The sequence below is a fragment of the Mauremys reevesii genome, linkage group 26 (assembly GCF_016161935.1).
Source record: "Mauremys reevesii isolate NIE-2019 linkage group 26, ASM1616193v1, whole genome shotgun sequence".
NCBI lineage: Eukaryota > Metazoa > Chordata > Testudines > Geoemydidae > Mauremys > Mauremys reevesii.
Window position 1 is genome coordinate 3,523,464 of NC_052648.1, and position 15,283 is coordinate 3,538,746.

A 15,283-nucleotide genomic window follows, 5' to 3' on the forward strand; every position below is an offset into this window, starting at 1 on the left:
ACTACGGAGATGTGAGATGGGCATAAGAACCTGTATAGCACAGAATAGAAATTGTCATACTGCTCCATTTGGAGGTGCCAATGTAAACTTCTGTCCTCCTTACATTAGTGTCCCATTGTAGCCATGGACAGGACAAATTCAGCTCTGGGGATTTCTCCTGAGCAAAGGAAAAGTGACTTACTGGCTAAACATAAACGTGCATATATTGGATGTGGCCAGTTTAACTTAGGAAAGGGTATTTCTCCTTCCCAGCGGGAGGGTGGAGCTAGTTTTTACCGTGCTGGTTGCTTGGTTTTGATGAGAGTTTTGAGAGTCTCAGCTCTTGACATTTGATCAAAGGACCATGACGTGCCAAAAGCAAAGCTTGCAATTTCTGACACCGCTCACATTAAAGGCCCCTTTGATGGGGATTTTGTGCAATCTCGAGATATAAGACCAATTGGCAGAGACCGAAATAGGACCCTCGACAAACATCCTGTGCTACTGAGGTTCTTTTCTATCCTTTCATTCTGTAATCCAAGGCTACCATCCCTCCTCCCTCCCTAACAATGCACTAGAAAATATTCAACCCATCAGCAAGGACCCCTTCCTCTTCCAACTTGCATTATCCTTTCATCTGCCAGTTGCAAAGCTGATTCTTTCTCATACTTTTTCCCTGGCTCTGAGGCAATACTCCGTGCCAGCAGATCAGGGCTCAGAAAGACATGAACAGAAATTATCCATTTTTATAAACTAAAACAATGTTCCATCCACCCTTCTAATCTTTCTAATTCACAGACACCCCCCCCCATCTAGTATTAATCACAGAACCATAGAGATTCCACAACCTCCCTTGGAAGCCTATTGCAGAGCTTAACTCCCCTTATAGTTAGAGAGTTTTTCCTAAAATCTAACCGAAATCTTCCTTGCTGCAGATTAAGCCCATTCTTGTCCTATCTTCAGTGGACATGGAGAACAGTTGATCACCATCCTCTGTATAACAGCCTCTTACATATTTGAAGACTGTTATCAGGTTCCCCCTCCCAGTTTACTTTTCTCAAGACTAAACATGCCCAGTTTTTTTAACGTTTCCTCACAGGTCAGGATTTCTGAACCTTTTATCATTTCAGTTGCTTTCCTCTGGACTGTCTCCAATTTGTCCAGATCTTTCCTAAAGTTCGGTGCTCAGAATTGGACATGGTACTGTACTCCCCGTGAGGCTCAGTGTTGAACAGAGCGGTACAGATACCTCCCGTGTCTTATGCACAACACTTCTGTTAATACACCCCAGAATAATATTAACCTTTTTTCGCAGCTGCAGCCCACTGTTGACTCAGATTCAATTTGTGATTCAATATAACCCCAGATCCTTTTCAGCAGTACCAGCACGTAGCTACTTAGGTCCCATTTTATAGTTGAGCATTTGATTTTTCCTCCCTAAGTGAAGTACTTGCACTTACTCATAGACTTAAAGGTCAGAAGGGACCATCGTGATCATCTGTCTGACCTCCTGCCCATTGCAGGCCACAAACCCTCACCCACTCCTGAACTAGACCCCTAACCTCTGGCTGAGTCACTGAAGTCCTCAAATGATGGTTTAAAGACTTGTCTTTATTGAATTTCATCTTGTTGATTTTAGATCAATTCTCCAATTTGTCCAGGTCATTCTGAATTCTAATCCAGTCCTCCAAAGTGCAATTGAAGTGATTTTATTATTCAGCACCACCCCCTACTCGTTTTATCTGTCTTAAAATTAAAACTTCAAGTTGAATTGTATCGTGCAGTTTCAGTTAGTCTCTGGGGGATGCACCCATATGACAAAACCCAAAATAAGCAGTTGAGGGAGGGGGAACTAGAATTTTTTCTCCACGTCTTTTTCTCTTCCTAGCAATTGCCTAGAATTCAGCCAATAGGGAGCTAGAGCTGGAGTCTGAGCAATGTAAATTTCACTTCCAATTACCCCTTTCCCATCAAAATGTTCACATCTGCGTTTTAATAACACTGCCTCCTGCAACCGCTGCTTAATAACAGGGGTTGGAAACTGCTTTTTTAAGGTTCTTACCACAGTTCATCCTCTTTCATTTAAGGTGGAGTCTCCACACTGGATTTCTGTGGCATTTAAACCTCATGGCTGCCCAGGGTTTGTCTGTGGTCTGAGGATATAAAGAAGTGCACCTTTCCTTTTCCACTCCCTGTTTCTTTCTTCTTTTATGGGCGAGGGTGTGAGTTTATTTCAGGATAGAGCCAACATCTTTTATGTCTTCCTGGGAATCACCTGTTGCCAGTGACACCAGTCATACTGCTGTGATGGTAGATACCCGTAGAGCCTTCAAGTCTAGAAAACAACATCCCACTATTACTGTTATTTTTCACAGTACTGCCAAGAGACTCCAACAGAGATTTGTGCCCCCCCTCGGTGCTAGGTGCTGTACAAACATATGGTAAAAGGCTATGTGAGGCTTGTCCCTGCCCTGAAGAACTTCCAACCCAAGGGTCTGAGCCAATCTCCACTGAAGTCAAATAAATAGACAAAAGGTGGGATACATGAAGTTATTATCTCCATTCTACAACAGGGGAACTAGGGTTGCCAGGTGTCCGGTTTTCGACCGGAACACCGGGTCGAAAAGGGCCCTGGCGGCTCCAGTCAGCACTGCTGACCAGGCTGTTAACAGTCCGGTCAGCAGTGCAGCGGGGCTAAGGCAGGTTCCCTGCCTACCGTGGCTTTGTGTGGCTCCTGGAAGTAGCGGCATGTCCCACTTCGGCTCCTACGCAGCCAATGGGAGCTGTGGGGGCGGCGCCTGAGGATGGGACAGCGCCTCCACGTAGGAACTGGAGGGGGACATGCTGCTGCCTCTGGGAGCCGTGCAGAGCCATGGTAGGCAGGGAGCCTGCCTAGCCCTGCTGCACCGCTGACTAGACTTTTAATGGACACGCCGCTGCTTCTGGGAGCTGCTTGAGGTAAGCGCTGCCTGGACCCTGCACCCCGACCCCATCCTGTGCCCCAACCCCCTGATCCCCCTCCCACCGTCTGAACCTCTCGATCCCAGCCTGGAGCACCCTCCTGCACCCCAAACCTGTCATTCCCCAGTGCCACCCTAGAATCTGCTCCTCCAGCTGGAGCCCTCACAGCCCCTGTACCCCAACCTCCTGCCTCAGCCCAGAGCACCCTCCTGCACACCGAACTCCTCATCCCCAGCCCCACTCCCGAGTCTGCCCCCCAGCCGGAGCCCTCACCCCGCCCCCCCGCACCCCAACCCCCTGCTCCAGCCCGGTGAAAATGAGCGAGTGAGTTAGGGTGGCGAGAGCAAGTGACGGGTGGGGGGGATGGAGTGAGCAGGAGCAGGGCCTTGGAGGAGGGGTGGGGCAAAAACATTCGGTTTTGTGCGAGTAGAAAGTTGGCAACCCTAAGGGGAACAGATGCACAGACAGTTCTGGCTCCACGGAGGCCTCCGCCCATATGGAGCTCAGTGAAAGACTGAGGCCCAGATAATGTGACTAACCTCACACAGGAAAGCGTGTGGCAGAGTCTTGAGCTGAACCCAGCTCTCTGGGGTCCCGCTCCAGCGCCTTACCCAAAAAGCCAGCAGCCTTCTCGTCCTGGGCGGTTAAAATCAGAACGACTGGGCACATGGCATTCCAGCACATAGGGCCTATTGCCAACACATCCTGGGAATTTGAGGCCAAGCTGAGCTGTTCCTCATCATTATTACTTGTTGCAAGCCGACAACATGCTGGGTATTGTACAGATGCGATCTCCACTCTAAAGAGCCGACAGGCGAAAGATAACTCAGACCTTTGAACATCACAAAGGGTAGTAGGATTGGCCAGGAATCTCTTGGAACTGGCCTCAGTCTCCTGGTTGTTATTGAAAGCAATCTCAGAGATCTGAACAGACCAAAAGTCTGGTCAACGGGGGGCAGCGCAACAGAGCTAAGGCAGGCTCCTTACCTGCCCTGGCTCCGCACAGCTCCTGGAAGCGGCGGCATGTCCGGCTTCTAGGTGCAGGCAGGGTGGCCAGAGGGGTCTCTGTGCGCTGCCTCCGCCCCAAGTGTCCGCTCCGCTGCTCCCCTTGGCGGGCCCTTGGATAAGGAGCGGGGCCTCAGGGCAGGGGGCGGGGCAGGGGTGTTTGGGTTTGGACCAGACGTGCCAAACCCAGGAAAAAAAACCAGAAAATGGGCTTGTTTTTGGCTTAATTGGCTTGTGAGTTGTTTGTTGGCTAGTTTTTGGCTTGTAGCTTGTTTCTTTTTTTAGACTGGCATTTTTTGGGAGGCGGGGAGAGAGTCAAGGTGCACAGCAGTGTTAGGGGCCTTATTCCTTCACCCTCCTACTTCCAGGCCTGAATATCTATATCCTAACAAGCAGGCCCACCCCAGTGCCAGACTGCAGGCCGGGGGGGAGGGGAGGGTCTAGTCGCATAGAGGGTTGGGGTTCTTAGGGGGTTGGCTTGTTTTGAAATGGGATGACCTTGATTTTTGGCTTATTGTGAAAGTCGGGGAGTTTATTTACGGCGTGAAAGCTGCCAACGCTGCTTTGGACTTTATGCGATTAGACAGTGGGGCAACCCCCGGTGGAAGGTGTGACGCTAAGTCCTGTAATTATTATATGCCCGGCCTGGTGCTTTGCAAACCACCCTCCCACAGCCCCCGCACCCTGAGCACTTTGCACTGTGGACAGGCCCGGCATCCTACAAGGCAGGGCCAAGCTAATCTGCCAGCGCCCCATAGGCACCTTCTCCCTGCTGCACTCTGGGCTGTTCCACCCTGGGTCTCCCCCTCCCCCTGCCGCCAGGTGCACGCTGGGCTGTTCCCCCAAGGTCTTACCCTCCCCCTGGACACTGCAATGGATAAACACGCGCGCGATAACCTGTGCCGTCTCCTGATTGGTGACCGCGGGGGGCTGGCGGGGGCCGCTTTCTGTCGGGGCCGCCCTCTTCGGCCGCTGATTGGTCGGAGCGGCCGGGGGGGCGGGGCGCCCGTCGCTGATTGGCGGGGCGGGTGAGGCTTGGGCCGGCCGTTGAGGCGGGGCCCGGGTGCCGCTGCCATGAATTGGGGCCGCCTGGGCAGACGGGTGCTGCTGTGCGGGGCGCTGGGCGCGCGGGGTCTGAGCCGGAGCATGGTGAGTGCGGGGGGGCTGGGGCGGGCTCGCGCTCCCTCAGGCCGCCCCGCGCTGTGGTCCGCCCATCGGGGCGGCTAGAGCGGACCTGCCCCCCCCCCCCCCAGCCGAGAGGGGGCCCGCTCGGCCGCTCCCCCAGCCCGGCCCTGAGGGGCGGCCGCCGCCGAGCCCCCACCCCACCGGGTGCTGCGGGCTCCGGGGCTGAGGCCTGGAGGGGCCTCCGGCCCCGCCCCCCGCATCTCTGAATGGGGGCGGGGCTGTGCCCCCTCCCGCCCCAGCACCGGGGGGGGGCTGAGCGAGGCGGGTCCCGGGGCGCCCCCCCCCGGTCCCATGACCCTGGCGGGCACGAGCAGGCCTGGCTCCCCGGCGCAGGCTCGCTGGGTTCCTTCCTGCGCCGCTCGGGAGGGGACACCGGTCCCAGTCGGGGCGGGGGGGGCTCGTGCCTGAGCAGCGCTAACCCGGCCCCGAGTCCCGCGGGGGGGCTCGGCCGAGGCGCGCTCCGAGCCGCAGTGCGGCGGCAGGAAGGCTCCGCGCTGGGCCTCGTCCCCCGGGAATCCGCTGCCGCTGAGTCACGGTCACAAGACCCGCTCCTGAGCCCTGGCAGCGCTTGTGGCCCGTGTTAATTCCTCCGATAACCGAGATTCGTGCTGGGCTCGCATCGAGCCTCCCGGTCCCCTGCTTTGGGGGCAGTCAGTGGCTGCCGGTTCGAACCGCGTGTGGCTGCTGCCTTGCCCTGGCACGCTCCGGATCTGGCCTCTGTGCGCCCAGACTGGGATGCTCCCTTTGTTGGGAAACTGATCTTGGCCCCTGGCTGTCTTGCAGTGCGCACAGGCGGATGACTGGCGATCTGCCAAATCAATGTATGAATTCCATGCCAAGGACATCGATGGCCATGATGTTTCCCTGGACAAGTACAGGTAAGTGGTGAGGAGCCCAGGTGCCGTGAGCCGGGCTGGCTCAGCGAGGTACCCAAAACACAAGTATTGTGCTAGCCTGTAGATAGGCTATTAATACTTCAGTCTCCTCTAGTCTTGACTAGCCAACAACAACAAAAAAAAAACTGTTAATACAGGCAGCCCAGGGAGGAGCGCTGGTGAGAGAGCGGCACATCCAGGCCCTGGGGAGGAGGAGTGCCCAACAGGGACTACACTAGGCAACTGAACTAAGCAGGGGCAGCTTGGCTCCAGATGGACAGGCTCTGCCTGACTCTGGGTGGGGTTCAGAAGGTCTGTGACTTGCACCCGATGGGACTAATTCCCATGGAAGAGGTGTGGAGAATCTGACTCACATCTGATGCAAATGAGCCTAGGAAAGGGGTGCATGGAGGTAACCTGCTAACTGGCTCCTCACAACAGGGAAGAAAAGCAATGGTCATTATGTAGGTAGGGTCCCTTGCTGCAGATACAATGTTTATCTTTGTGGGGTAGATCAACTCCCACCCTCTTGTGATAACTGTCAGTGACTCTGCTTCTTTCCCAGGGGGTATGTCTGCATCATCGCCAATGTAGCATCCAAATGAGGAAAAACTGACGTAAACTACACTCAGCTTGTCGATATGTACGCCAGATATGCTGAGAGGGGTTTACGCATCCTGGGCTTCCCCTGCAACCAGTTTGGAAACCAGGTGTGTGGCACCTCTGCCTTCTTGCACCCTGCCTGCTAAGAAAAGGGGGTTCCTCTAGGAAAAAAGCACCCCTTTCTCCCTAGGAAAGGGGGCTGGCTTGGCAGCCCTAGAGACTGAAGGATCCCTGTAGTTAGCACAGGCTTGGCAAATATTCCCAGTGTATAGAGCCTTTAAGTATTACCATCAGATAAACAGCTAATAACAGCCTCCCTAGCATGTGAGTGGGAGTACAGTTTAGTCCTTGGCCCATTCACACTTTGTCTCTACCAAAAATTGGTCATGGTGCCTGGTGTGCACACTTCAGTCTTAAAGAACTAGGCTTTTTGCCACCGAGCTGGTGTAATGCACCCGGTCTTGCTGAGCTCCTCTGAGGCACAAGAGGCTGTGGGTGAGACACTGTGCACTAGAACATGGAAGTGTAGCTCTGCTGGGCATTCAGGTGGACCATGTGGCTCCAGTCATCTCCTGAGCCCAGTTGTATTCAAGTAACCATGCTCCCTGCCAGCTGTGTCCCAGCAATGAGTGGGGTATTCTAGAAGCAGGCCACTCATGCCTCCATCACCCAGCCTGCCCAACTTCATTCCCTCACTGTACACACAGCCTGCCCTCAGAATCTGAGCCTGGAACTGTGCTTCATCCAAATGGAATGGGGTTCCGGGTAGTCAGTCAGAGCCTAATGATGCAAGGCCACTCACTTCCCACAGTAACCTTTCTCTTTGCTTCTTAGGAGCCTGGGGATGAGTCTCAGATCAAACAATTTGTTGCGCACTATGGGGTGAAGTTTGACATGTTTAGTAAGATAGAGGTCAACGGGAACAACGCCCATCCTCTTTGGAAATGGATGAAAGATCAGCCCAAAGGAAGAGGCACCCTGGGAAAGTGAGTGCAGATGCAGAAGGCAGCAGTAGCATTAGAGAAACAGCTTGGCCCCATTGGTGCCATTGGAATGGGGGAGGGCAAATTAATCCTGGGATGAAACCAAAAGAGGAGCCTTAAGCCTGCCCTGCTGGCAGCAGGGCGACACACTGGACTGGAGAGAAGAGGTTGTGGGGTGGATGGACTGGAGAGCTGTATGGTCACACAGCAGTCCCCAGCTTGGGCCTGTTGGAAGTCGTGGCAGAGCAGGCTGTTGGGTTAGGCGTGGGGCTGTGGTGGGTGGGTGCTCCTAGCCATGCTGGGACTGGTTTATAACAGCTGCTGTCTCACTGGTGTTCTCTCTCCTTCCTAGTGCAATAAAATGGAACTTCACAAAGGTAGGACTCTGCTCTCTTCTCATTGGGGCTTTTAGCCTCTAAAATGGCCTGACCACTTGTGGTGAGATCCTGTAAGATCCCAGGAGCTAAGCAAGGTTGGTTGGGAGGCTCCAAGAAACACTTAGCTGCCAGAAGAGGTGTTGGAGGCAGGGGCTGCGGAGCCTAGTAAGATTACTCCTCCTGAGCAGGCATTGCCCCATAGCTCCTAGACCTAAAACTGCAGCCCTGACCTTGCACTTGGGTCCTGGATCAAACCCTGTAAGGGATAGGGGTGTCTGGTCAGACTCCAGCTTGGCTAATTACATTCTACCTCACTCTGCTTCAGCGGGATACATCAGTCTTTGCTTTGCGCACTGAATTGTTGCGTGGTGGTGGTGAGGAAGGGCTTGCCTCATGCCAGAGGTGGCTGCATTTTAGCACTGGGGTGGGAGGCCTTGTACATCATGAGCTCAGATTTCAAAGCACTCAATCCCCCTGCAAAGGAGCTGCACTTCTTATAAGTGACCTGGGGAGGGATAGTGGTTTGCCAGGTGCCCCCAAAGCTGCTTCTCCACCCATGGCCTCCCTGCTGCCCAGGGGAGTTAATGGCCTTGAAGCTCATTTCCTGTAGTGTTCTGTGCACGACTCGAGCGGTGGGGTCCAGTGGGGCAGAGCACTCGTGGGTCCAGGATTATTCATGCTCGTCTCTTAACTCCACAGTTCCTCATTAACAAGGAGGGCCAGGTCGTGAAGAGATACAGCCCAATGGATGATCCCTATGTAAGTCAGCCTGTCTGTGTCACAAAGCCGTAACCTCGGGGGCTGGCTCTGCCGGAACCGCACAGCCAAGCCGTGTCACAAAGCAGAGCTTTAATAGGGGGCCCAAACTTGGGGGAGGAGGGGAAGGAAGATACTTTGCCAATAGCAAGGGCAGTGCAGGAAGCTGTTAGTCACATACGGAGACTTGGGTAATGCACATCATGACTCGGTGGCGGAGGTCCTTGTTTCTCCCCAGCCTGAACATCTCTGCAGAGAACAGAGCTCCTGGGTTTCCTTCCACTCTACAGGCCAACCAAACTTAAGCTGCCCTTTCACCCTGTAGTGGGTGGGGAGTTCCCTCTGCAGGAGTGTAATGCAGAGGGGTGAGAATGAGCAGGCTGGGATTCAAGTAGTCAAGAAGCAGTGTCCACAGCTGGTGGGGATGCTGCACAGGGAGGTGTTCCTAGTCAGTGGTGTAGAGCTCTGGATGGCAGGGGCTAGTTATCCTTCATGGACAGGACAGCGGGGGGCTCTCCGCAGGCCCTCCAGAGAAACAGCACTTGACTCCCTCCTCTTCTCTACAGGTGATTGAGAAGGACCTGCCTGCTTTCCTGTAGACCCGTTCACTCTGACACTGGACCATTCCCTCTGCTTAGCAATGGCTCTTACCTGCTCCCCGTGGAGTCTTCCCACCCGGCCCCAATGACGGCCTGCCTTAAAGCCAGCCTGCTGGTGAGGCAGACCCGAAAGCTTGGCGTGCATCTGCGGGAAGAAGGCTTCACGGGGCTGGTGGCTGTTGCTGGGCTCTCTCAGCTTTGTTGCAATAAAAGTTTATGCTGAAACTGACAAATGTCTGGTCTGAGTCTGTTGGAAGCAGCTGTGTGTAACATGGTGCAGACTAAGAAGCTCCAGTGACTCTTCCAAGTAGATACAATCTCTGTGGGGGAGGATGCTCTCTTCTGGGCAGTGCCAGAGAACAGCCGCTGGGAAAAGTCTGGTTGTATTGGCAACTTTTATGCTGGCCACCAAGAGTGGCTTCGGTTTTTTGTTTGTTTTTGCCACCCCCAAGCACAGCAATCAGGGAGCCTTTGGCGGTGTTCCTGCAGGTGATCTACTGGTTCCATGCCTTCAGTGTACCTGCCACCAAGGCTGCGGGGCTGGCAGACCTCCTGCAGGAAACACTGCCAATAGCTCCCTGACTACTGCCCTCGCAACAACCGACATGCCGCTGGCCCCGTGTTGCCGCTCCAGGCATGTGCTTGCTGTGCAGGTGCCTGGAGCTGCCCCTGCTGGCCAGTGTCAGTGGTGGGGAGCAGAAAGCAACTGACTCAGTTGCTGGGAGTTTGAAACAGGTTAGCTGGATCCTGGGGAAGTGATCTAACCCCAGGAAAGATTTTATTCTGCCCAATCCTGTGCTAAACATGAGTTCATGTAACTCCTGCTCTTGGAGGCAAACAGCTGGGTCTGAGAGGGATAATCCTTGGTAATACCAATAGGAATTAAGCAGCAAGTGCTGAGGCCTTTCCTGGAGCTATTTTTTTTATAGATTTTGCCAAGCAGGCTAAGGCAGCAGCTTTTGGCAGTTCAGCTATAGCAGGGGGTGATTAGCTGGGCTGCCTGCACCATTGATCAGCCACGTGACTTGTTTTGTGTGGCTGAATTTAGTTGTAAGCACTGTGCCATAGGGCACAGCTGTATTGTTAATGCACTGATTGATTTGAGTGAAAATGTAGAATGTGTGATATGTTGCAGTCTATAAAAATTTGAGTGAATGTAACTGGAATATGCTTCAAGCAAAAGCTCTCTTGTAAGGTATAATTACAAAGCTTGTCTACTGAGTGTGGTCATCCTATTTGTATAAAGGTAACAAACTAAAAATATGAAATAACTGAGGGCCTATTGTAATTCTGCAAAGTGTGGGCCATTAATGGTGTGTTGGAATCTTAATGGCTCCCATCAGCCAGGACAATTGGCTGGCTGGCTCTGTTTGCAGGCAGCCTTCCTCTGAGTCAGGCTGGGAGGAATGAAGGCTTGGGGTCTTACAGTGACATGATCATGTCACATGAACTGGAATCCATCTTTAACCTGGTGCTTTTCCAGTGAGTGGGGGGGTGGAAGCCCAGAGGGACAAAGGATTCCCACCTCACGCAAAAGATATATAAATGGGTGGAACAGAGGGAGGAGTCATCATGAAGAATCCCCTAGCTACCACCTGAGCTGGAACAAGATCTGTACGGGGGAAAGAATTGTGCCCAGGCCTGGAAGGTGTCCAGTCTGAGGAAAAAACTTACTGAAGCATCTGAGGGTGAGATTCTGTATTCAGTTTCATTAGACATAGATTAGTGCATTTTATTTTGCTTGGTGACTTACTACTTAGAACCACTTAAATTCTACTGTATAAGCTTTATACAGGGTAAAAGGGATTTATTTGGGTTTAGACCCCATTGGGAGTTGGGCATCTGAATGTTAAAGACAGGAACGCTTCTGTGAGCTGCTTTCAGCAAAGCCTGCAGCTTTGGGGCAAGTAATTCGGACCCTGGGTCTTTGTGGGAGCAGATGGGTGTGTCTGGCTCAGCAAAACAGGGTGATAGAGCCCTGAACTGGCAGGGGTAGAAGTAGTCTTGGCACATCAGGTTTCCTGTGATCTAACCCATCACACACTCTTCAACAGAACTGGCTCTGCAGTGTACAGAATTCTTACCCTTCCATTGCTGCAGGAGCCTGTCTCTAAAGGGTTGAGGGTTGGTCTCTCCCTACAAGAGACAAATGTGATGGACAAGGCAACTGTGCTTAAAGAAACCTCCCCAACCTGCCTATATTAATTTAGGCAGCCCAGCCAGCTGCAGCAACTTACATGGCTGTAGTAGTGAGGCAGCCCCCACCCCATGGAAGGATGGGCATGAGGGAGAGGTTGAAGGCTCCTGCCTACACTCCTCCTTTCCCTGGTGAAACACAAACCAGGGGGGGCTAAAGAACCCATCATCTCTGACCACTTCCCCAGCCTGCACCCTCAGTTGTAGGAAGTTTGCCATGAGCCAGGGTGTGGCAGTTAGTGGGATGGCCCTGCTGCACTCACAGCCCTAATAAACTAGCATGACGCGCACAGAGCATCACAAACCACCCCACCTGGGTGAGTCCTGAACTGGCCTCAAGTTGTATTATAAAATGGCTTCAGGGGGGTTTTATGGATTCTGAGGCGAGAGGGGACCATTGTGATCAGACCTCATGTGTAACAAGCCAGAGAACTTCCCTGAGTAATTCCTGGAGCAAATCCAGTTTTCATTTAAAAATTGTGTGATGGAGAATCCATGACTCTTTTGTTAAGCATTTCAATGGTTAATTACTCACTGTTAAATTACCTTATTTCCTGTCTGAACTTGTCTAGCATCAACTGCCGGCCCATAGCTGGTATTATACCTTTCTTCGTTAAATTGAAGAGCCCCTGGTTACCTACTTGTTCCCCCTGTAGGTACTTTTAGACAAATCAAGTCAACCCTGAACCATCTCTTCATTAAACTAAATAGAGGGTACATCTTCCATGGGTGTCTGCAGTCAGGCTTCTGATCTTTTAATTATTTGCACGTCTCTTTGATCAATCTCCAATTATTCACCTCCCTGAATTGTAGACACCAGAGGAGGAGTCCTGGCTAGCCGGGAGGAGTATAGGTGCATAGAAAAATTTAAAGCAGATGGGACCTGGTCTCAGCAGTTAACTGGCTGGAGGACATGTCTGCAATGGCCCATTGCAAACCAACTGGGCCTTACAGTGCTTCCCCTTCCTACAGCTCAGTGCCTTAGAAAGGGGAGGGAGGCAGGTAATCTCATTTCCTACCGCGAGCAGCCAAAGTGCACCACTGAGAAGCACCAGTACATGGCAGCAGCACCTTTGTGCTCTTTATTTCCATCAAATGAGCTATTTGCAAACTAAAAGGGGAGAGAATTTAACTGCACCAGGGATCAGCAAGGCTGGGCAGGTCAAGTCTGGGTCTTCACTTCAAACTGCCCACGACTGTCTTGCTTTGCGACAGGACTCCTGTATAAAACGTAGTGGAAAGCATCCACCTCTCCCCCACAAGTTACTGCTGGTAGAGGGGCCTTGGAGCAGCACTACGAGGCAAGGAGGGCCCCATTTCACCTAGGGACTTGCTGAGGCCCAGGCAGCAGACAACAGAAGCCAGCTCTGACTCAGACCCTATTGGCACAGCGGTCAGGAACTCCTTCCCCTACTCCCGCAGGTTTGGGTTCTGTGGGGAGTTCCTTACCTACGTGTCTGACTGCTGGGATGAGGATGAGCCCAGATCCCAGTGGATGAACACCCCACAACAATCAACACCAGTGGAGTGGGCAGACACAGCAGAGAAGCCAACGGCTGACTAGGGGATGGCCAGCAAAGCATGCTGCCAGCTGTACTCCAATAAGCCCCTCTCAGGCCCAAGAGAGACAGGGCCACTTGTGCTGCCAATGTAGGCCCTGTTGTATAGGGCAAAAGCTCCCGGGCTGAGAGACCAGCACTCGAGTCCCAAACATTTATTCAGTTAGGGTGAGAAAGGAAGCACGTTTCAGCATCAAGCCTTTGCCAGGCCAGTTCCCCGCTGGGATAGGACAGCAGAGATTAAGCAAAACTGATCCACTGGATAAGAGGATCACTGATGCCACAATTCGGGATTAGTTGTGACCTTGCAGGAGTCCAGGTGCTGAGACAGCCCAGGGAAGGGAATCCATTGTACAGGGGCCTGGCTGAGCTCTGGAGGGGTTAGTCGCAGATGTGCATCCCAAGGTACCTTTGCTACCTTGTTTACAAGAGCTACATTCCCCTTCATGCTAAATCTGCAGCGTCCTGTGATGGTAACAGTCACAAGGACCCATCAAATACCACCTAGCAGAGCCAGGGCAAACAGCCTGGACCCTCCTGGTAGGGGAGACAGCAGGAACAGCATTCAGAGCACGTGGGAGGGAAGCTAAACCCAGCCGGCCCTCCAAAGCAGGGTATTCTCAGGGTGCTTTCGGAAGCCATACAGACAGCCACCGTGTACCAAACATGGTGGCTGCCAGCATGATTTCCCCAGCCCAGGGTGGAGAGTCTCTTATTCAGAGGATTGTGCTATCAACTCCTTCCAGAGGTGCTGGATATAAACATGCCGTGACAGATACGGTAATTTCCTAAAACATCTCTGGGAGATTGTATTGAATTAAGGTTAAATAGCTTTGGAGTCCATGGTACACCTCTACCCCGATATAACGCGGTAAAACAGCGCTCGGGGCAGGGGCAGGGCTGCGCACTCCGGCGGATCAAAGCAAGTTCGATCTAACGTGGCTGGCTGATTATCTATGCCTGGTCTCTGCGAAGCAAACCCAGACTGGATAAAGGAGGGAGACTCAAATTCATGGGGGTTCTTGTTCTGAGCTAAAGGTGTTTTGAACATGTAACCACAGGAAAGCCCGTGCGGGGTGTGAAGGACTGACTCCTGCCAGAGCCCTGGGTGGAGTTGGGGTGATCTCCGGTGAGCTTGTTAGTGGGCAATTAGGTTCTTTTATTGTGTTAATGTGTTTTCGCTCATATGTTTTCACCTTGCGAATAAATGTGCTTGGAAGAGGTGGGTGGTATGGACTAACTGTGGGAAATTAGGCTGTTTATAGTTGTGCGGAGAAGGCAAAGCAGAGACGTTGGCCTTTTAGGCAGTCGGACTTGCTGGGGAATTCATAATGTAGGCAGCGAACTGTACAGCCTGGAAACTCCCGGTCAGATGGGAGAGAGACTCTTGGTCTCTTGGTCTCTGCCCAAGAGGTGACAGCTGAGGAGCCAAGGGTGGATGCCCTTGGTGGAATGTGAGGAAAATACATTTCTGTGCAGGAGCCTTCAACACAGACACATGGCACGGGGGTGTGGGGGGGGCGGAAGTCACTAATGATCAGAGAACTGGTTCTGCAGACACTGTGTGTGTGTGTGCGTGCGTGTGTGCAGGAATTGTTTCCACGAGCGTGGACAGGCTGGGAGCAGGTGCTGGGAATTTTTGCAGAGTAGAATCCCACCCCCTCCTCCCAACACAGTCAACCCACTTCCGCTCCCACTGCTGCTTCAGGGTAACGCAGCTCTCATTGTCCACTGAGCGACACTAGGGCCTCCTGCCACTAAAGTTTTGTTTGGTTGTAAGACGTGTCCACACTAGGCGGTAACAGCTCTAGGAGCCCAAGAGGAGGTAGGTTACCATCGCCTCTGGTGTTTTAAGCCCCATGCCATGCACTAGGGCTCTCCCCCTTGCTATCAGGGTGGAGATAAATAGCATAGTCCCCAGTGTAGACGAGGTCTTAGATCCTGGAGCTCTGGGGCTGGCTACCAGCAAGAGAGTCAGCTGGAGTCAGTAACCCATGCATCAACCTGGGGAGGGCTTTTCAAAATCACATCCACCACCAAGTCCCACTGTGAGATTTTTATACATTTGCCCGTCACCATGGTCTCCAATTGCCTAACCCAGCTCCCAAAAAGGTGAGCCTTGGGCGAGTACAAATCTAGATAGACAGAGAGACACACACACATATACACACACACATATACACAGAGCTGGGACTTACACAGGTC

At 52.7% G+C, this 15,283-nt stretch overlaps 1 protein-coding gene across 1 annotated transcript; it reads left to right on the plus strand.

Moving 5' to 3' along the window:
* Positions 1–4,938: 4,938 nt before the first annotated feature.
* Positions 4,939–9,552, plus strand: GPX4 (glutathione peroxidase 4). The gene is made up of 7 exons (XM_039515226.1): positions 4,939–5,094; positions 5,914–6,008; positions 6,571–6,715; positions 7,443–7,594; positions 7,944–7,968; positions 8,668–8,727; positions 9,291–9,552. Exons 1-7 carry the CDS (start codon positions 5,020–5,022, stop codon positions 9,321–9,323), a joined length of 585 nt encoding a protein of 194 aa, XP_039371160.1. The 5' UTR covers positions 4,939–5,019; the 3' UTR covers positions 9,324–9,552.
* Positions 9,553–15,283: the final 5,731 nt, after the last annotated feature.